This window comes from Cygnus atratus, chromosome 8, assembly GCF_013377495.2.
Source record: "Cygnus atratus isolate AKBS03 ecotype Queensland, Australia chromosome 8, CAtr_DNAZoo_HiC_assembly, whole genome shotgun sequence".
In the NCBI taxonomy this organism is placed as follows: domain Eukaryota; kingdom Metazoa; phylum Chordata; class Aves; order Anseriformes; family Anatidae; genus Cygnus; species Cygnus atratus.
In genome coordinates, this window is record NC_066369.1 from 21,802,275 (window position 1) to 21,824,371 (window position 22,097).

General features: G+C 51.4%; 1 protein-coding gene across 6 annotated transcripts in view; it reads left to right on the plus strand.

Annotated features, from left to right (window-relative positions):
• The first annotated feature begins 6,289 nt into the window (after positions 1-6,289).
• The window catches only part of ST3GAL3 (ST3 beta-galactoside alpha-2,3-sialyltransferase 3), a 175,214-nt gene continuing 159,406 nt past the window's right edge, over positions 6,290-22,097 (plus strand). Inside the window, exons 1-2 of one of the 6 annotated variants that reach the window (XM_035537650.1) lie at positions 6,290-6,585; positions 10,055-10,199. In XM_035537650.1, coding sequence (XP_035393543.1) covers positions 10,085-10,199 — 115 coding nt within the window. In that variant the 5' untranslated portion in view covers positions 6,290-6,585; positions 10,055-10,084. Of the gene's footprint in view, positions 6,586-9,827; positions 9,953-10,054; positions 10,200-22,097 lie in introns of those variants that run through there. The other 5 variants (XM_050712287.1, XM_050712286.1, XM_050712288.1 and 2 more) reach the window with 5 other exon arrangements.

A 22,097-nucleotide genomic window follows, 5' to 3' on the forward strand; every position in this document is an offset into this window, starting at 1 on the left:
GACAAAGGAAGCAGCTGTGTCAGCAGCCGGAGAAGGGGCTGGGGTGAGTCCTTGCCGGCTTTCTCATTTCCAGCTGGGTGGATATTTCCAAACACCATTTAACAGCTGGTGCCTGTGAGGACTGGCAGGGGACTCGATGCTCTTAATTCTGCCTTGCACACAGGGCAGTAACCTAGGGCATCCTGCTTGGATCCCTGGTGGAGCAGGGGGCTGCTCTGCTCATCCTGGCAGCAGGGGAGACCCCGGCTTGGGCCCTCAGCACTGTGAAGGGCCTGGCAAGGGGAAAGGGACAGAAAAACAGACCTTGGCTCTTCTCCCTCCCCAGCCGGAGAGGCTGAGGGGCTGCCAAGGGCTGTGCGGCAGGGAGAAGAAAGACGACGTTCATGGGAGCTGCGTGGCTCCGGGCTGCCGGGCTGCGGGCCAGGCACGTCAGCACCTGATGGGCCAGCCCCAGGCAGCGCTGCTCCCCTCGCCTGCTCCGGCTCAGCCTGGGGCTTTTCCAGATAAGCTGTACCCAGAGCACTGGGGTCTCTCCTAGCCCACTGCCTGCCTTTTCTGGCTTGGCCTCTTGCTATGTGGGAGCCTTCCCCAGGAGCCCGGCTCTTGTGCTGCCCCCACACCAGGCCTGGGGCCGCCTCCCCCAGCCTCTGCCATTTTGTGGGGCAGGCCGGGGGGCCTGGCTCACTCCTGGCACAGCCACACAAACCCCACAAACCGGTGGCCTCCAGCCCTGTGCTGGCAGTGCTGGGGCTGCACAGATGGTTCCCAGCAAGAGGAGCAGGGCCATGCGGGGGCATCCCCTCAGGGCCGGGCTGTCCTCGCCTCCCCCAGCAGATCCCCTCCCCTCTCAAGGCGGGCTGAGACACCCGGTTCCTTCCTTCCTCCTGGACAGAGGAGCCCTTGTGCGGCATTCTGGGGAGGCGCCCGGTACCTGGGGGGAGACCTTGCCCTTCCTAGCAAACATGTCTGGCTGCAGCTGGGCCCTGCGCGGCGCCTCAGCGGTGTTTCAGGCTCGCCTCTCTCCAAGCACAACCTGCCCCGGAGCCCTAGGAGAAGCAGGTGAGGTCCCTCAGGCCTGGCACCCCGTCAGCTCCCTGGGGATGGCTCCGTGTGGGCTGGGACTGCCCCATGCCTGGAGCACGTCCCTCAGGGAGATGCAGCCCAGCCACCAGGGCTTTGTCCCCAGGGCCACCTGCCCGCGGGGGGCCGGAGGGGTTTGGCCGTGCCGGGGTGTGATGGCCTGGGCTGCGGCAGGAGCACAGCACGGGGTGTGGGGTGTGGAGGAGCTACTTGTGACATCCTGGGGACACCAGGCTGCTACCCGCTCGGTATGGCCTGTCAGGGGGCTGCAGAGGGCCCGCTGCCACCGTGGGTCTGTTGGGGATGGGGCTGCTGCTCTTGCTTGGGGGGTGAGAGCTGGTCCTGTGAGAGCCAGCGCGTCCCTGCTGGCTCCTCCTGCCTCGTCCCGGCCACCCAGCAAGGATGATCCTGGCCCGGGGTGGAGGCGGCAATGCTGCTCACAGCCAGGACGCTTCCCGCCCCTCCTCAGCCGCAGGGATATCTGAGACGGCAGCGACATGGGGTCCCCATCGCCTGTGCCCAGGCGTGCGGTGGGGAGCTGGCGCTGCCCCAGGCGGGGAGCTGCTCTGCTGGGAACAGCCATTCCCGTCAGCCTAACGGAGCCTGTGGCACAGCTGCCGTCAGCCCACTCACTCCCGGGATATTTTTAGGGCTGCCCGTGCTGATGAGCAAGAGATGACAGGCTGGCTCCGCACCCGGGCGGCGAGCTGCCCTTCCCAGCCCTGCCTCACCGCGCAGCTGCCGGGGGAGCGTGGGTGGCCGGCGGGGATGCTCAGGGGCTGCGGCCACGGCCCCCGGCTGGGAGAGGCAGCACAGCCTGCCCTGGCCACGGGGCTGCTGGCAGCAGCCGCTGTGCTGGGGCTGGTTGTGCCCCCACCACGAGCACGTGTAGCTGGGAGCCAGGAGGATGATCTAGCATGCATAGAAATACATATATGGATCATCATCTACATGCGCATCGATCCGTGGATGGCACTTCTGGTTGGAGTGCAGTTTATAAGGCAGGGCTGGCCTTAGGCAAGCAATATGGAAGTGGACTGTGAAGATGGTATTGAACATGTGCTGAGGTGTTCCTTCTCCCCCCGGACTTGCACAGTTTTGCTGTTCTTGTGAAATCAGGTTTGTGAAGCCCCCAGATTTCACTAGTACCCTGTGGCTGCCAGCTCTGCACACCTGCTGCACACCTGCACACCTGCCATCAGCCCGTGTCCCGCCAGCACACATGGCACCCAGAGCTGTGGGCCACCTGTGCTCACTCCTCGTCATGCAAAGTGGCTGCAGGAACGTGCAGGCTGCCCAAATGCTGAATCGCCCAGAGAGCTTCTCATGCCCTGCAGCAGAGTACAAAAGCTTGGGCCGCATCCTGCAGCGTGCTGCGGACCAGCACCCCTGTGCCTGCCCTGCCCCTGTGCTGCAGGATGCGGCCCCGGCTGCTGTGCAGCGCTGCGGGGCATGGGAGCGCTGGGACCAAATGATGCAAGGAACGTGGCCGTCAACGATGATGTGAAATGTCTGAGGTGTGCCTGTCCCCGTGCTATCTGTTGTGCCCAGCATGACCAAGATGTCACGCGGGCATCGTGTCTGTCTGAAATCATGGCAAATGACATCGCTGCGAAGCTCCCAATGGCCACAGCCTGGCTGCTGCAGGACGCAGCGCTCCAGGATTGATGCTGGCTCGCAGCCGTGTCCTCAAGGCGCAGGGAAGAGATCAGCACTATGCAAATTGGAGAGATTTGTGAATCCAAAGTGGGTTCTGTGAACCGCTGGGCTTAATGCTGTGTTTTTTGGCACCAGACTGTTTGCGTGCGCATGGGAGAGACCAGGAGGAGCAGCAAAGGTGCTCAGTGTGGTGCAGGAAGATGGGTGGTGCGTTATGGCCACAGCAGGCAGACTCAGGTTAAGAGGCTTCAGTTCATCGGGCATCCAGGGAGCAGATGGAGATAAGATGGGCTTCAGGTAGCAGAGTGGGGAGAGAGGACCGCTGCCATGTGGCTCCATCACCACATGAGCCTGCTGAGGCTGCACAAAGGCTTTCTTGCTCCAGTGCAGTTAATTTAAAAAGTAGCAGAGCTCCAGGGTGGGAAATGTGGTGTCCCTGGGCAAAGGCCTGGAAACAAGCATGGCTGCAGGCTGCCTGCCTGTGTAGCACCCTGGGGCCAGCCCAGGCTGTGCCTTGTCTGGTTTTAGAAAAAGTTGTGTGCAAGGGGGTCAAGAAGGCCATCCTCTGGCTGAGCCTCTCCTGCGGGCTGCTGAGGCTGCTTGGATGGGAGAGGAGGAGCTTCCCCGCTCAGTACCCAGACCTCACGGTCTTTGCCCTCAGCGCTGAGCCCTGTGCAGGTTTTCCCTGCAAGGCAAAGGGGAGGTGAAGGCAGAAGGAATAGCTCTGGGCCAGGAGGTGCTGGATTTCAGAGGTAAGCGGGCAGCGGGACTGGGCTGGGGCACAGGGTTGGGTGCCAAACCGGGGCACAAGAGCCTGCCGGCATCTGCCCTGCTTTCCCGAGGAAGGCAGCGCTCATCTCTGCTGCTGCCTGACCCAAAACAACCCGGAACCACCAGGATGAGCAATTTTTCAAAATGGTGGCAGCCCGACAATCTGCTCCAAGGGACAGAGCCAGGGCGAAACGGCAAGCATGCCCCAGCCACTGATGTCGCACGGTTGAAATGAAATTGGAAGGCCGTCTGAGCTCCTTTAAAGCTGCTGAGCGACAGATAGAGCCTTCGGTGACCGCGTGGCTAAGAAACGTGCTTAATTTGAAGTTTGTGTTTTTCTGCCTTCAAGTTCTCACCTTTGGACCTTGCACTCCTCTCTGCTGGGCTGAAGCGTGCCCTTAGCATCACTCTGTTCCTGCCTGCATGGCAGGGGATGGTGTTGCGATACAACTGAGTTGCCCGTTCTCCTGTCTCTCAGCCTTATTTTTGCCCCATTTCTGGCCTTAGATACTTTGTCATAGCGGCCATGTTGCTTCTTAAGATTCCTGTGTCTGTTTTGCAGTTCTGAGACCTGAATCTGGCATAAAATTGGCGTTTGCCAGAGCTGCTTCTGCTCGGAAATCCCTTCCCCACGTCTCTGGCTCACCTCTCGCCTAGCCGAGGCGCTGCGATGCAAGCACAAGCAGCAGCTGTGCGTGGGGATGGCTCACTCTCTGGCTTTTTTCCTTAAACATTTTCTTCCCCTCCCTCCTCTGCTTTCCGGGAGATGCTCCATCCCTCAGTACAGTCTGTCCTGGCTGTTCCCGAGCACCTTCCTCTGCAGCCAGGGCTGTGACTGCGCCGTGGGTTGGGGTTGTTCCGTCGGGCGGTTCGTCTCTCACCGTGGCAGCAAGCAGCCCGTTCGGTGTTTGGATCAGCCGCAAATGTAAGCCTGCCTCTTGTCATCTAGATAATTGATTTTAAAAAATATTAAATGGCACCCGACCAAGAAGCAGTCGCTGGGGGTCTAGACGTGTTCCCGGTTGTTGATGTCTCCCCATTAAATCTTGGCTCGTGGACAGACCTCAGAGCTTAGTTGTTAATGCACGCAGTTAATCTAACGTGAGCCTTATTAATTCTTTATCATACATTTTGTAATTAGAATCCTACATCATCGTTGACTCCTATGGAAAAGCCAAATTGTGCTGCTTGGATGCTTCTGCTCTTACCGGCCAGACCTTTCCTTGTGCCCAAGGAGAAGTTTCTCTGACACGGTCCGTGTTGTGCCGACAGCAGCGGGGTGCCGTTCGCTGCGTTTTTGCCTTCCCATTGACAGCCTGGGCGCAAAGCAATCTGCTGTTTCTCTGCTCACTGCTTTAGCTCTTCAAAATACCCTGGCCTCCCACCAGCTGAGCATTTGTTAAAAATTAACGCGTGTGTTTCAACAGGAGCTGCAATTACATCACCAAAATGTTGTTTGCGAGGTATCTGGGGCTATGGGAGCGGGTCCCCCGCCACCCCTGTGTCCCACCCAGGTTCTTGCCATTGCGGTTCCAGTGGTTTGTGAAATTCGGATTTATTCAGCAATCATCTCAGTAATTCAGGTCCACCTTGCTTCTCGCTCCTCGTGCTGTTACCTGTCAAACAGGCACCTTGTCCGTGCCGGGTGCTTGGGGCAGTCACAGTGCATTGCCCCAAGGAGAGCAGCCTGGGTTTGTGCCATGGGCTCGGGGGGGACAGGATGGGCATGGAGGGAGCCGGGCTCCATCGTCACCAGTGCACGAGAGAAGCGACGGTGATTCCCCACGTGGGCTGGGAAAAAGTCTGACTTCACGTCTGTTTCCCTGTGGGGCTGCTGGGCAGGAAGAAACCCCTTTGAGTGCTGAACATTCAAAGAAAGCCTCAGCTGGCTTCTTGAAGGGGCAGAATTAAACACGGAAACTCCACCCGGCTGGTTACTTTGCCAGGCTGCTTCACGGTGCGGAGCGCAGTAACTGAGCAGTGCGCCGCGTTCCTGAGCGGCTGCTGGCGCTGCGCGTGGGCTGGGCGCGGCGTGAGGAGCACTGCGTACTATTTCGCTGACTTCACACCCAAACCAGCCTGAGAGCTGGCAGGCACGGCTGTGCTTTTTGCTGTCCTTTATCGCCTCGCACAGCCGGCTGATGAGAGCCGCGACCTCCGCTCCCAGAGAGCTCCAACCTTGCTGCAGCTGCCAGGCTGCACCAGGTTCCCGGAAAGTGTCACCCCCCGGCATTCACGTTGCTGGGGCAGGGAGCAGGTGAGGGATGTGCATGGAGAGAGGTGTCCCCAGCAGCCCAGGTGGCTCCGACCCAGCAAGTGGTGGGGCTGGAGAAGATTTGGGATGACCCCCCCCCCCCATGAAGGCTCAGTCTGGTGCTATGGCATCAAGGACCAAAGCACTCCTTTAAGACAGGGAGTAGGAAAAGGCAGATTTAATCCCCACGCTAGAGCATTAGGGAGGCTCTTTGTGGGATTTATTTTTATTTTTTTTATTTTTTTTGCGTCTTGAAAAGGATTCAGGAGAAGTGGAGAGGCTGCGTAGATCAGAAATGCAAAAACTGGCTTGAGGGTGGGAGGAAGAGCCTGGCGGATCGAGAATTAAGCATCTCCATATATTTTGCTCATCAGGAAGATGGATGGGCGGGGGGGTTGCTCACAGCATATGCACAGTTTCACCAAGAGAAAATGCCAGGCTCTGACAGGCTCTTCAGTCCAGCAGAAGGCAGGAGAGGACGGCACATCTGCGAGCTGAAGCCAGGCTGGGGGTGAGGGCTGCTCGTCCGAGGACGAGGGAGGACGAGGGACGCCTGACGCAGCCCCAGGAGCAGATCCAGCTCCCCTCGTCACAGCCAGCCTCGCTCCTTTCTCGGAAAATACACCCGAGCCAGACGTAGCACGTTGGGATTAAGGCAAGGCGAGGAACCGCCGCGTGGCGTGCCGGCCGGCGGCGCAGCCTGGTGCAGCGGGATGCCGGGCAGCACCGCTTCGTCCCTTCTCCCGAGGAAGACCACGGGGAGCGTGGGGCGGCCGCGATGTGCGCGTGCAGGCTGCCGCTGCCCAGCCGCCTGCGCCGCGGTGAGTGTGACTCTGCTCTGCTCAAAACATCTGGAGTGGGGGGGGGGCAGGGTTTTTTCGGCGCAGGTTGGCTTGTTTTAACTCGTTTCGCGAGGGACTGCTGCCGGTGCTGTTTAATGGGGCTGCTCGGAGGGCGGCCAGAGCAGCAGCAATGCGAAGTGCTGCCCACAAACTGAGCGCGGTGTTCCCCAGAGCGCAGAGCACGCGTTTAGGAATAATGCATGACAAGTGTGTGAGATAAAAACAAGTTTGGCTGGAGCGATTGAGACAAAATAGGAGTGTGTTACAGCCCACGTTTCATTCCCCGAGCCTCTGCATCAGCGGAGGTAATCCCTGTCTAGCTATTACTGGAAAGAGATCTTTGCTGTGGTATTTAGTGGCATTTAATTAATAATAATGTATTACATTAATTAGTATCAAGGCTGATGCGATGACATGTAATTTGGGGGGAAGGATTACAGTGTGAGTATTAGAGTGAGAATTTCTATAGGGCAGAGAGTCAAATGAGGTTAGCAGGCTCGCTGTGGAGGGAGCCTGGAGACAGACGTGTGTGTGGCAACCGGTGCGGATAGTTACAGCACAACTTTATTTACTGCTGAGAAAAGAGCACATCGCTGTTATTCACCTTGACGTGTCACACCTTGTGATGTTTGACCTTACCAAACAAAAAGGCAAACAGGTGCTGCTGCAGAGGAAGTGCCTGTGGTTGACAACACCAAGCGCAAGCTGCGTTTGCGGAGCAGTTTTGATGTGCCAGCCTGCTTTCAGAGGAAGGGAAGGGGGAAGTTCTGCTGAAGGTCTCCAGGATGTGGCCCAGCCCTATCAGGATGTAAGAGGCTGAACCAGAGGAGAGCTTTGGCCCGTGCATGTTATGTGGGCACTGGGTTGTACCCAGACCAATGTGAGTGCCCGGGGCAGCTGGCGGGGCTGATGCAGGGCAGCTGGGTGTGGGACACCCACAGGCACCACCTGCTCCTGGTCCTGCTGACATAGCTGCGGTGTGTCCTCTCCCCGAGCCCTTCCTCCAGCCTGCAGGCCAGCGATGCTGTGGGACGTGCTCTGCAAACACGTGGGCAGACAGGGGCTCCGTCCCAGGGCTTAGCGAGTCGATTGCAAGTGGGTTTGTGTGGACCAGGATGTGCCACAGTTCTTGCCCTTGCATTTGGTCAGTTTCGCTGGGAAAGCTCCAGAGCGTTCCAGAAAGCAGCGCGGCAATATGATAGGATTTAATCAGACTTAATTATTCCCCTGCTGTCATTCTCCTAGCAACATCCAGCTTGACATCTGCCTGCAAATGAAATGTGTAAGCTAAGTAGGAACATGTTCAGACTGAAGCCCTGCCACTCGAACCAGATCACTCCCCTAATCGTTGCTGTAATTCATCTCGTGGCTGTTAGCTGCCAGGTGGTGGTACCTGCTTGCCATAAACTCACGGCACTCGCCTCCCTGGCTTTTTCCAGGCAGGTAGGCTGCCTGACTTCACGCTGGGCTCCTTCCAGCACGCTGACACCTGATAGCATGGGGTAGAGTTTCCGAACGACAAACCCAGGCTCCTTGGCAAGCCCCAGCCTTGTTGCTATCTGCCTCCACGCAACAGGTCCCTGCTTATCTGGCTCCTCATCAAAATCAGGTCACCTGCTGTGCCCGCCGAGCAGGCAGTTTGAGCTCTGAGTGCATGAGCGGTCAACTTGTGGTGTTTTAGGTGAGGTCAGAACATGTCCAGAGCAGATATGGCGCAGAGATAGGGAGCTTGCGCTACCTGGCCGGAAGGATGGAGAGGTGCAGAGGGGAGCAAGCAAGAACTGAGTGCTCGTGACACCGAGCTGCACAGCAGGAGGCGGTGGGGCTGCTTGAGGACATGAGCCTGCAGGAGCTTCCGCGCAGCTGGAGGGGAGGCAGCGGCCTCGGCTGGGTGAGCACGACTGGTGTCTGAAGGTCTCGGCCCTGGAGAGGTGAGGGACAGTGTGCTCAGCAGGGGGCAGGTCCTCAGGCTGGGTTGGGCTGCTGTGGTTTTGGCCCCTCTCCACCCCCTGGGATTGCTGGTGCCAGTGATATCCGGGCGTTGGCATGAATCTGTTCAGATTTCGTGTTGTGGAAATTGCATCCAAAGGGCCCAGCGGGCTGTTAGCATGCCACATGCGTCCTGTGTGCCCCAGTCAAGAAGTGTGATGGGTCTGTGAGCCCAGCTGCAAGGATGCAGCACATTCAGCAAGCTGGCAAGGCTTCATTTGTGCTGAACGTAAAGCTGGGATCTCTGTGGTGCCTCAGAGCAGCAGGGCCTCCCCAGCTCTCCATGGGCCCTGTGCGGGCTCTGCCCCTCCCCAGGGGAGTGGGCTGAGCAGGACTCAGCCTGTGCCATCACAATGGTGTCTGCCCGCAGGCGTTGGCACCCAGGCTTGCCCACAGCAGGGAATGCCACTGTGCTGACACCAGCCCTACCCACAGTCCCTTAATTTCACGGGGCTTTCTGTTTTCCTTGTGCTAGCAGTGAATCACGGAGAGTGGAAACAGGAAATCACTGCTTTTCATTGCTGCCCTGGTAAACGCGGGGCTATTCGTTACGGTACCTCTTATTTTAGATCCACCCCCCCCCCCATTCCTACCTCTTTATCATACCCTCCCCGCGCTCCCTTCTCCCTTCTATTTGACATCTATTCGTTCGCTCCCTGCCGAAGGAGCGCTGGGGCAAAGGGTGGGCGAGGCGCGGGCGGCTGAACGCACCAGGAAGGCCTGGGAGCAGCTCCGGCTGCGCGGCACGAAGGGCGCTGTGCTGGGGTGGGGGGGGGGGGGGGGTCAGGCCTGGGGGCACCGGGAAGCCCGAGGAGGGGCCGCGGCGCGCCCAGCCCCCCCCCCCCCGGCGCAGTGCCGCGCCGTGATTTACCGCGGGGGCCTTTGCGCGCCGCGCTCTGATTGGCGCAGTGCCGCGCCGTGATTTACCGCGGGGGCCTTTGCGCGCCGCGCTCTGATTGGCGGAGTGCCGCGCCGTGATTTAAAGCGCGGGGGGGAAGGGGGGGGGAGGAAGGGGAGAGCACCCAGCCGCCCCCGCGCATGCGCGCCGCCTCCCCACCGCAGCGCCGCTCCGGCGGCGGTGCCGGCGCGGCCCCCTCCCACCTCCGAAGCCCCTCCCGCGGCTGGAGGCGGCCGCGGCCCCCCGCTCTCCCCCATTGGCTGCCGCCGGCCGCTATGCGGGCGGGTTGGCCGCGCCTCGCCCCGCCCCGCCCCGCCATTGGCTGGGCCGCGGGGCCCCCTGCGCGCGGCGGCGGCTGGGGCCGGGGCCGGGGCCGGGGCCGGGCCGGTCCCGCAGCGCCCGGCATGGCGGCGGCCCGCGCCCGGCGGCCGAGAGCCCGGGGCCGGCGGTGGCGGCGGGGTGAGGACGGGCGGGGCCGGGAGGGGCCGGGGCCGGGGCCGGGGCCGGGGCCGGGGTCGGGTCGGGTCGGTGCCCCGCTGACGCTGCCGTTCGGTCCCTCAGGTGGCGTAGGAGGGCGGCCGTGACGCCAGGATGGGACTGCTGGTGCTGGTGCGGAACGTGCTGCTGGCGCTCTGCCTCTTCCTCGTGCTCGGCTTCCTCTACTACTCCGCCTGGAAGCTGCACCTCCTGCGCTGGGAGGACTCCAGTAAGTGCCGGCGGCGGCTGCTGCACGGGGCCCGCCGAGAGGGGAGGGGGGGGCCCGGCCCGGCGGTGCCGCAGGGCGAGGCTGAGCCCCGTGGGTGCTGCCCCCCGGCTGTGCCTCCTGCTCCGGGGTCACCCAGAGCTCCGCAGGGCTCGGCTTTCAGTGGCGGGTGCGAACTGGGCTTCACGCTCTGTAAACCTCCACTGGGGATCTCAGTCCCTGGAGTATTCTCTTTGAGTTCATGGTTCCTCATCCTCAAAGCAAAGAGGTTACGTGCCAAGGCTTTCATTCCCTGAATCCTTCTCTCCCCCTTTGCCATCCCCTAAAACAAAAAGACAAAGATTTTCTCCTCTGGTGGGTTTTGATTTCTTCCCCTGATCACATATGTTGGCGCTCTCACCATCTTACTGTGCCCTTCGGAAATCCTCATCTTCCACCTCTCTGATCCAGGAGGATTGGTTTCATGTCCAACAGCAGCCACCAGTCCAATTCTCCTTCCCTGTATTGCGTTTCTGGGCATGCTGCTGGAGGTTCCCGCTGCAGTGCCTGATAAGCTTGATGATATTTTTCTCTCTCTGCACACTCCATATGTGTTGTTACATGCTCTGAGAAGTTTTGTGTGATGACAGATGATGGCTTGGAGATGCTGTTTGCACTGATGCAGTGAATTTGACAGGAGGACTGCTAAGGCGACTTGTGCTAGGACAGGTATCACAAGACTGAATTTCTACAAGGAGACACATAGCGGCTTTCTGGACAGAGAGTTTTTTGTTCACGTTTGTGCTTCAGGGAGAGAGTCAAAATCTTGATTGTGACCTTCTGAAAACTAGCACTTTTGTCAATGATACGTACAAAATCCTTCCCGAATGGAAATAAGTGCAGAATGAAGTTAAAAGAACAGCTTTCTCCTGTTATGTTGCCAAATTGCAATACGTGCCATCCTTTGCTTCTTTCATAGCATCAGAAATTGTGTTGAGACTTCCCCCAGCCTGTATAACAAACAAACAAAAAAAGCAAAAACCAAACAGAACCCCAACCAAACCAAACAAAAACCCGTGTGCGCAGCAAAACCCTTCAGGCTGTAACCTGTGTGTGAACTTTGTTAAATGCGGAGGAGGAACCTTGTCTTTGTGCCATGTACCAGGGCGCTGGAGTAGCTTCTAAATTTCTTCAGGTTCTGCCTCTGGATTTTGTGGCTCTGGTTTTTGTGTGCGACTTCTTGTCTTAAGGCATGTCAGTTTTTGGGGGTTTTGTGGTCAGTTTGCGGTCATACAGCGAACGTGTAGGCAGAGGTGGATTTCCAGAAATTGAATGCTTCTGCCGGAAAAGATGACTTCAGTTAGAATAATTTGTGTTGGGCGTCCTGGCAGCTTCCAGGTACCCAGGGTGTTCTGACAGGAGGTGATGTCACCGTCTTTTTCTTAGGTGTATGTCTACTTTTTATTTTAATCTTGTGTTTTAAATTTGTTCTTCATTTAATCTGGGAAATGACGGTGCTTGCATTAAGCTCCTTCAACAGGTACAACCAGTGATGCCAGCTTTAAGATTTAGCTTATCGATCTTTGTCAGTTGTCACAACTGGTATACGCTGTGCCATCATTCCTTTTCTTCTAGAGACTTTTATGGATTGTCTTAAATATCACAGCAAGCTCCCTGCAAGTTTAGTGCAAGCAGCAGTCAAATGTAAGAGGGACGATTGTTATACGGTTGCTTTTGAAAGCAGTGAAGGTGGTAGCGGTCGTCAGTTGATCGTTAGAGTTCAGTTTGTACTAAAAAGGTTTTATTTATCATGTAATTTTATACACGAGGAACCTGTGCAGACTTGAAATACAAATTGAAAATCCTATATTGGGAAACTCGATAGGAGGAGTTGACGTTAAGCTTCTATAAATAAGCATTTGGAAGTTAACAAATAACAGAATCGAGGTTGCTCGTTTAACCGTGATTAGGCCTCCTTGAGCACATGTAACATGATATGACGTATACAGTTGCAATTATATTTCCTTTTATCTAAAGGGAATTTTTTATTTGGGAATTGTTAATTCCTGGGTGTTTAATAATCTGAGAGTATTGACTTTTTTGCGTATGTCACTTTTTCGTTCAATTATTTCCTTTTATCATGTGACCAGTGACTTTGTTTGGTGTCGGTGACCCCCTAGCTTCCATGGTCACATACGTTTTCTCTCTAATCCGTTCTTTGTGCCAGCGGAGGCATGAAGCTAAGCTGATCCTGGTATCTGACACCCTCGTAATCTCTTCAGAGACTGCTTTTAGAGAACTTGACACCTGTGTTTAATACCGGACAGAAATCAAATTTGTCATAGAGTATGGTGAAAAGTACTTCACCTGCTTACTTGGTGCTCGTGTGATTTGCTCACTTCATGTGTTAGAAAACGCCTGTACGTGGCTGTTAGGGATTTATTTGAGTGTAAGAAGTCTGGTCACACCGAGACGTGGATGCTTGTATGTTCAGCTGCTACAGTAAGCAAAGAGTTGAAGTATGTCGTTTGTTGCCACTTCTGACACCTCCAAGAAGGAAGCTAAACTTCTGAACAGCCCGAAAGATGCACGTCGGTGGTTCTCTTACCATCTCTGCCTAACTTTAGATCTGTCCTCTTTGATGCCTTCATGAGTTCTGGGAGATCTTTCTCCTTACTGCGTGACTCTACACCTTGCCAAAACACAACGGGGAATTGAAATGAATTAATTCTCTAAGGCTTATCTTTCCTGTGACACGAATAGACTGAATTCAGCTAATGTGAGCTTATTAGGATTGAATTAGGTTCAGCTGCTTCTTCCATTCAAGACAAACTGCCAGCGGCTGTGACCCCTCTTTTATCCTTGTTGTGAGCATGGTGATGGGCTGTTCTTCCCCCAGCCTTGTCTTTTTCACGTGTGTGGTGATGCTGCTAGCTCTCAGAGCAGCAGGTTGGCGCAAAAAGAGGCGTGTAACACTGCGAATGCTGGGCGTCGCTGGGACTGTGCGAGCGGTATTTAGGATAGAGGTGAGCTTTCCTTTTTTCCATTTTATTTTTCTTTTCTCTTTTCCTGATTTCCATAATGCAGCTTTGGTCTCTGGCAGTAGCAGTAAGAGAAACCCCTACTTGCAAATTCTTCCTGGACAGGCAGTCCCTCAGATTCAAAGTGCTGGGTTGCACTGTGGCGTGCTAAGCGCGTAGAATTGGTAACGTGAGGTGGGAGACAAACAAGGAAATAAGAAGGTTGGTGTCAGGGTTAGCTGTCCTGTACGTACATGAAGGGCCTCACAGCAGCAGGTGATTATAGCTCTGTTTACTCTTGTTTCTGGGCAGTGAGTTGCCAGGGATTTCTTAACTAATAATGGTAGTGATAGCAGCAGGCTTTGAAGGGCTGAGGCATGCACCACAGCCTTTTTCCCAGCAATTCTCTCTCCTGTCCTCGGTACATTTGGCTCCGAGGAGGAAGGAGATGGTATCTGTGCTACTGTGAAGGAGGCAGCACATGAGAAGGTGCCCCGGTATCTCTGGACAGTAGGATGGAGATGGAGCCTTGCTGACAGTGCCTCAGGATTTCCTTTATCTGCTCGGAGGAATACTTCTTTACCCAGAGCTGTGAAGGGCAGAATATGGTCACGTTAAAATTAAATACTGATGTTTGTTACTTAACCTGGTACGTGTATAGCTGATTTTGTAAAAACGAGTATGTTGTAAGGAAGGAATGATTCCATTTAAAATGTCCTGGCTATGGAAATATTGGACTCATCCCCCCAAGGCAGCAGTTTTTTTGGCCTCTCCAAGTATTGAAATATGTTTGGGACAAGGACAGTGTGACCGTATTCTCCCATTCTCTATTGTATTTGTATCTACATTAGCATTGAATTAATTTGAAAACATACACTTAACTTCAGGTACTTTTGCCAGAACCCAAGTTAATACAATTTGTAACTATAGATTTTGAGCTCTCAGTTTGAATGTGGCTTTTGAAACATCCCCAGGTATTTTCTGTTGATGTCTCCATAACAATATCAAGTCACTACTCTGTCATCTGTTGCTTAGTGCTATTTTCAACTCTAATTCTGGAAAGGCAGCCGAAGAGATTTTCTGAAGGTATTTCAGGACCCTTATCCTTTTTCTTCTTTTTTTTTTTTTTAATATCTGTTTCTATGGGAACTGAGGAGACATAAACAGGCAAAACTGACTCACTTCTGGTTGCAGGTTTTTCGTCTGCTTGCATTTCCATGGAGACCAGTCTCACAGCGAATAAGTCTAAATTAATAAAAAGCAATCAAACTTGTACCTTTCACGTATGGTTTCTCTCATTCAAAATGAAATGGTATTTTTGTCAATTCTCATGTTAAGGACTGAAAATGTGTTGAAGAAACTGATCTTTTTACAAGGGTTTGGAACGTGCATGCCCTTTCTCATGTGGTTAAAGCCTCGCCATACGTGTGATGGTATGTGGCAGGGTTATAGCAGTTGTAGCTTGAGTTACTGGGGTTGTCATTTGTCCTACAGTAAGGGAGGGGATCTTGCTTACCCTGATATCTGACTTATTTCCATTCCGTTCTTTAATGACAACCAGCTAAAAAACATTCGGCACCAGTGAGCAGCCAGGCTGTGGAGGCAAACTCCCCCCCTTTGGGGGGAAAAATGTGCACTACCTTCGTGTTCAGACCTCTGCATCTGGGAGTCACTGTCCTATTTGCCTTTGCCAGGAGAAAGGAGCGCAGGAGTGCTCCTATAAAAATAACATTTCAGGGCCAGCTCAACTTGGCATTGCGAGCGTAAATCTCTGATGAAAGTGGCCGGAACTCAGCTGGCTGAATTTAGGGTTAGGTGGCTGAGGAAGCACATCATTTTCTGCTGTGGGATTACGAGGCACTTGTGTCCCTGTTGGTGGGGATGACAAACAAATGGTGATGCTGACCGTTTATTTCTGTTGCTCTGTATCTGTCTGTGGCCATAGCCTCAGGGGTGCGTGTTTGTTCTTTACGGTGGACTTTGTTGCTGCTGCTCCTCCTCAGGCCGAAAAGCCTGATAGATGTTAATCTTGTGGGCATTAGTTGCTTTTGAGAATTGTTTTGGGCAGTATTTTGCAGCAGCATGGGCTTCCTGAAACAGTTGCTTCTTTTTTTATTTTTCTTTGCAGGGGAAGAGACTGGAAACAGAGTTATTAGGAGTTCACAGTTATTAGGATCTTCACAGTCGGTTTCTTTACTCAGCTCTTCTGTAGTCCATGTTAATGCTCTACGTGTTGTACAAAACTGATAATGAATGGTTGGAAAGGTCTTGTAAAGCAGATCCAGCAAAAAATAAAATGGATTCAGCAACAAATTTAAGGGATCTTTTTGCTGCTTTTCAGGTGCTTTAGAGATATGAGTATCACAGTGATGCCTTTTTGAAATAAGGTTCAAAATAGGAAGTAACTTATCAAGAGAGCAGTGAATATTAGACATAAAGATGTAAAAAAAAAAAAAAAGTGTTAAATTGTCAGTTGCCTAGTAAAATACACTAACTTTTCTAAGGATTCTCCTGTTGGGCTGAAATGTTTTGCTTGTATTGAGCTTGAAAGTAGAAACTTCAGAGCGGTGGTGGCCAGATCTCTTTATCTGTGCACAACGCTGAAAAATAGATTTGGTGCCCAGAAATTGTTATCGCTGTTCAATTTACTTTGTGCTCCCTGGTAGCCTGCCAGAATAAGGAGCGTGGCTAAGCCCAAATTCCTGGAGCTCAGGAAACTCGGTCATGGCAGCGTCCTCCCCAGGGGTGGTCGTGGCTGGAGGCGGATGCGGGCGCTCCTGGTGCCCCCTGTGCTCGATGCCCTGCGCACCCGTGGCTGCTGCCCCTCTGCTGCTGGCACACGTGGAGCCGTCTGCTCACCGGCTGTGCCTCTGGAGGTCTGTGAAAGAGTTAGAAAAGAAATGCAAAAATTTCAAGCGGTGCTTCACAAGGTAGGTCAAAGAATGTGGGTGGATATGTGCTTCATCTTTCTCTGATCCTTTACAACCACGCTGCTCCAGGGACTCTGCTGTCTGTCCCTCTGGGAGTTTCTGGTGCTGCGGTAACAACAGCACGGGGCAAAACTCTGCCGGGGCAATGGGAAATGTGCCTGATGGAGCCCTTGAGGGCAGGAGCGAGCATTTCTCTGCAGGAGGACAGCTCCCTGCACGCTCCTGAGGCTTAGGGAGCTCCAGGGGCAGGTTGCTGGCAGCAGTAAGAGCAGAGCACCCTGAGCACCTCTGGTCCGTGGAGTGGCTGTAATGCGGTGCTTGCACTTGCTCCGTCTCCTTTCCAGCTTTTTCAGCCCCGAGTTACTGCTTTAGTTATGAGCCAGTATTGACTTTCCAGCAAAGTATGAAGGCGAGGTGCAGGAATAAGTACCTCTCCATCCTCCTACGCTAGGATAGTTTTACATCCTAAAGCAGTCAGGTGCTCTGGCTTCTCTTCACGGTGGCAGGCTTGTCACTTCTTGAGTCCCTCGTTCGTGCCTTTGTGTCCCCCCTCTCCCCGAGCTTCCCTCGCTCAGCCGCTGTGCGGTTCCTCCCCGTATTGCACTGTTTGGGTTTGGTGAGCAGTTCTCTGCCTTGCCTCCATCCTGTCACCGTACATCCCCTTGGCACACGAAGCCTGCGCCTCTGCCCTGTAGCTGATGCAGCAGTGGCTGTTGTGCCTTCAGGTGTTACCGGGCTTGATGGACGCTCCACCCCAGCACTGGTTTGATTTTGGTGAATACTGATGAATAGATCACTCGTATTGATGAATAGCTCACGGACTCTCTGCTGGCCTTAATATAGGTAGGCTGGCCTTGGGCATCTTTCGTGCTCATGTCAGTTCTGCTGGCGTTGTTGGGGCGATAACGTCTGGCAAAAGGAGGCTGGTTGTGCTTTGTCTCGAGCTGGACAGCTGCGGTCTGGCTGTGGCCTTAGTACTGATTCTGACCATGTCTTAGGCATGTTTTGGAGAAGAGATTTTTCCATAGATTGTTGTCTTCTGCCAAGCTACTTGGTGCTTTTGTTGCTATCAGAGCTCATATTTCTGCTGGAAATGGAAGTTACATCCCGGTGCCAGGCTGAGGGAAGGCACCAGCCAAGCCTGGCGATGACTTGCAAGGACGGTATGGCTGGGTCGCGAGGTGCAGCTCTGTGAATCGCATACCTCTGCGCTTCCCAAGGCGTGCAGCCGTGTACCCACGCACCGAGCAGAACGTAATTTGTGCTCTGCGTGCAAATTTGTGCTCTGCGTGCAAATCCTGAGTAGTTTTTGGAACCCGAGATGGCTGACTTATACCACAGGAGTGCATCGCTCTTGCATGCACTGCCTTCTTGAGGAATAATAGCTCGTGAGGCTAGCACGAAATTCTTGTCGGGTACAGAAACTACAAAGTATTTCATAACCGGTTCTTAGTATTGTGAAATAACCATATGCTTGCGCAATCAAAGGTACGTGTCTTTGGGGGTCAGAATTTAGCTCTTGCTCTGTTCGGGGAAAAAAAAAAAAGAAAGAAAAATCAGAATGTGTTAAAAATAGTTATTTGCAATTTTAGAAACCTATAAACACATAAGTTGCTTGTCTTAAACTTTTTTCAAATGATGCTAGGATCCATCCTACTTTAACTCAGTCCCTGTTACAAGGTGTCATTTTTTTTCTTAGCTATTTTCCAGTGGATTTCAGTGCTAGGAACACTGGTTAAATCTAAGGTTCATCTGAGCTGCTTACTCATCTGAGCTGAGTAAGTATGCCCCTTACCTCTTGGAACAAGCGGAGTTAACGCAGAGTAGCTATAGAATGCTTTAAAGGAAGTAGTGAGAATGTGAAGGCACAGAAATCAATAAATGTTGAGTTTTTCAAACGGGGTAAGTAGCTGAAGGCTTCCCACACACTAAGGCTTACTCTAAATAAATGTTGACAAGGTTAATAGTTTATATGTACAATTAAATCTTTTTATCTTCGTCAGAAATGAATCAAACTCCTAATAGCGGTAATGCTACGTAAGCATTGCTATTCAGTTGCGATTGTGTCTAGAGATCCTAATCAAAAAAATGTACTGAGGCACATGTCTTAGGATGAAGGGTGGTAGCTTAAACAGACTTGACTCAGGAAGGCAGAGGAAGCGGAGGCACAGGAAAGTGAAATTATTCTGTGTCACACAGCAGCTCAAGGGCAGAGCTATGAATAGAATAAAGGTCTCCAGGCTCTCAGTCCAGCGTCCAGTTGGCCAAAGGAGGCTTCTTTTCCTGTATTAATGCATTCTGCATCTGCTAGATTGAGAGAACAGTAATATGCTGAAGTTGCTTGCTCGGGGCAGAGATTATCTGCTCCTATTTGTACAAACACAGCACTCTTTAAAAGTGTAGTGTCAGTAACAAAGCTGGCGAGGTGATGGCTTGCATGGGCAGTGCTGGTGGCTTGATGTAGGTGCTGTAATTAGGGGATGATGAGGCTGCTGTTAGGTGCTCGTAGAACTTGCCTAAGATGCGTCTGTGCGAGTGCCTGAACAGTTGTGAATGCTGGTTTGGGGTTTTCAGCCTTCAGATTCACCACATCAAAGGCACAGCACTTCATGCTTTCTAGCTGCATAAATACCACAACTGCGTTTTTCTTTTTGAAGGTAGGTGGTTTGTTTTTTTTTTTCTAGTGGAAAAGTTTAATTTTGCTCTCCATACTCAGGCACAGAACTCTATTTTTTTTTTTAAGTTTAAATAGAAGAAAATAATGTTCAGGCACAGACTAAACTTCTAGAATTTGTGCTCAAAGGATGAAAACGTGAGCTTTTGAAAAGTGGGGAATAATGGAACAGTTCAGGCAGTTTTAACCGTAGCAGTCACTAATGCTCTGGGTAAAATTAGAAATCTAATTACTGTGAATTTAGTTGCTGAGACTTTTTTGCCTTTTGAGACTTGCCCCACACAATTCTGTCACGTTCTAAATAGAGCATAGGCGGTTCTCCATTATGCTGCTCGGAAATTAGTAATTCTGCATTTTTGTTAGCACTGTTGCTGTAATCTCTGCTTAGAAGTGCCTTATTTGAGCATTGGGAAGGCTTTTATTATTATTAAAAATGAGTCATTACAACATTAATTTCTCTCTATATTGGTCCTTTTGTGTTTGGGTCCAGTACTTTATTAGAAGCAGAAGGCAGAGCTAATGCAGTGTAAAGACTGCAAAATGAATTCTAGTTCTTAAAAAAAAAAAAAAAAGTGTGAATTCTGATTGAACTTTCTAAATTTATTTCATATTTAAGGATGTAGTTTGAATATTTCTAAACTTCTGAGAGGTTTGCACATTGAAAAAAGCCCATATTGGCATTAGGAAAATATGAAAGCTTCTGCACAATATGATGTTTTATTACTTCTGCTTGCTGCATGTGCTGTTTCTCACTAAGTTAGTGCTATAATTATGATGTCTTGGATCTGAGAAATAGTTTGTGCTCCTGTGAATAGGGAACATGCCACTATGTAAAGAGACTGCCTTCAGGCTGCTGCATCCTGACCTCTGAATGCTTTAAGTTTCTTGATATGGTTATTAAAACTTTCCTTTTTTTTTTTAATCAAGAGTTTAAAATAGCTCATAAACCAGGGCTGCATATTCTTTATATGTTCTCCTATACAAGTTGCATTTTCTGCTTCAAAGGATGGATGAAGGACTAGAGAAACCTGCTGTTGCATAGTGCCGGGTAAAAATAAACTCAGTGCTGGGTATTTCACTCTCTTCCAGCAACCTTTACACTTGTAGCATAAAAAAGAACTAAGGTAAGAATTTTTTTCCTGCACGCTTGAATATAATTGCTGAAGTCTGGGCTACTTTGGCTGATTTTATTTAAGACTTAGTAGTGTAGCCAAAAGGTTAAAAAGCCCCTCTCAGGTGTTGTGTATTAATCGCTGTGTTTGACATAATGCTGCTTTAGTATAAACACGCCTTGCTCAGCAGTTGTGCGTTTGTTTGTGCCTTTGCAGCAGTGGAATTACCCCATAAGTAGCTTTCTTTATCCTCGTCCCGGTTCGTGATGTTAACTAATCTCATAATGGGCTCTTCTTGAGGACCTGCTTAAGGAAAGTTTGGAGTATCTGTACGATAGACTGCTTAACGTGTTGCAGTTGCTTGGCTGGAAGAGCTGGACAAAAGCTGTCAGAGCACTTAGCACGCAGTCGGCTTTGCTGCTTGTGCCCTGGAACAGGAGGCTGGGGGGATCGAAGAGCCGTTCGTGCTCGTGGGGAAGTCTTTAGGAGGCTTGTGGGATATGGGAGCCTTGTGGGATCTGCTGTCAGATCTCTCCCTGAGAGCTCCAGATGATGCACCAGGAACTGCAGTATCTCTATCACCTTTTCCTGCGTGAACAGTTCTTTTTCCCATGATTTATACTGGTCTGGTCCCATAAGCAGGGATCTTTAAAAAGGCACATTGTGTCTCACACGTCAGTGGAAGTAGCACGTGGTACTGATTTATTCTTTTTTTTTTTTTTCCTGAAGAATTAAGCTTTTCGCTTTGTCCTCTGATTAATTTTTTGTTAGATGCTTTGATCTTTGCAAAGACTAAATGACATGATAGCAGAGGTAACCCGAACTGACTTCGGGATGTGCTGTAATGGCAAAGTTTCTGCAGAGCCCACGGCTAAGCAGCTCCCTCTCCGCTGGCAAGCGTTCAGATACGCTGGAAAACTTGTTCGTATAATGGATCCGAACAGGAAACTGATATAGTGTGAAAATACAGAAGCCTTCCTTTCCCTCCCGCTCCAGTTCTTTGGAAATGTTGGTTTTGATCCATACCAGGCAGGCTGAAGCGCTTAAGCCCGTACATCAGCTCCCGTCTTGCAGGCAGCCAGGTGAGGAGGCTGCGGCTGGCCGAGGCGTGCGGTTTTTGCAGGTACCGCTTGAGGGCAGTAGATGTCTGCTGCCTGACCCCTCACCAGGACTCCGCAGTGCCCAAAGCTCCAGTGTTGGGTTAATATTATTTCCAAAAATTTAAAAAAAAAAAAAAATCACAGCATTCCTCTTTCCTGTGCGGTTACCAAGTGGCACCTGCCATTCTCTGGGTGAGCTTCAGTAAATTCTAAGTCAAAAAACCCTTCTCCAGAGTCACTTGCTTTTAGAGTAACTTAATTTGGAAGGAATTTTGCTATGTGTTGGATCCAGTTACCAGTATCCATTTTCATAATCTGATCCAAGTCCCATCCCATAACAGGTTTTTGTCTTTGCCTACTGCCGCTCCTATTCAGAAGGCATTTTTCAGCTTTGTGCTAATAATTGGATTTTTATTAATTCCAATTGTGTTTTTTTTTTTTTTAATCATGCATTTCCCCAAAGAACCTGGGGAGAGTAGGGGGACATTATGCAGGGATGCAAGGTTCTGGGGTACCATGCTTGTGTTATTGCAGAGGGAGGGAAATCCAGACAAATCTGAAGTTCTTAGGAAACCATGCTTTGTTACTTCAGTTATTTTCAGAATAACTGGTTTAATTTAAAGGACTTCTGCTAGTTGAGGAGAAATACCTTTTCAAACTTCGTTATAAGCTTCTGGCACCGTCCTCCCATGGTATTGAGCTTCACAAACTAATTGTGTGTGAAAAAGCACTCCTTAAGTCCAGTTAAAAGCATAAGTGAGTAAAGAAGATGGTGAAATAATTTAATTTTCCTATTAGCTTTTGGTAAAATTGGCCTAAATGGATAGCAGAAAGTGTTAATTAAAAAAGTGATTTTGAGGACATAGTGTGGTGAATGTTTAAATCCTGCTAGAAAATACAGTAGAGTCATATATGGTAACTATGGATGTGAGATCAGCTTGAAGATAAAAGTAGGTTTATTCTAGCAAAGCAGGTTTAAATTTGGAATTATGCTTGGGAAATAAGTTAAAGTGGGAAATATCCAAATCACACTAACTCTGGATATTTTTTTTCTCTGTTACTTTCTTATATTCATGTATTGAAATG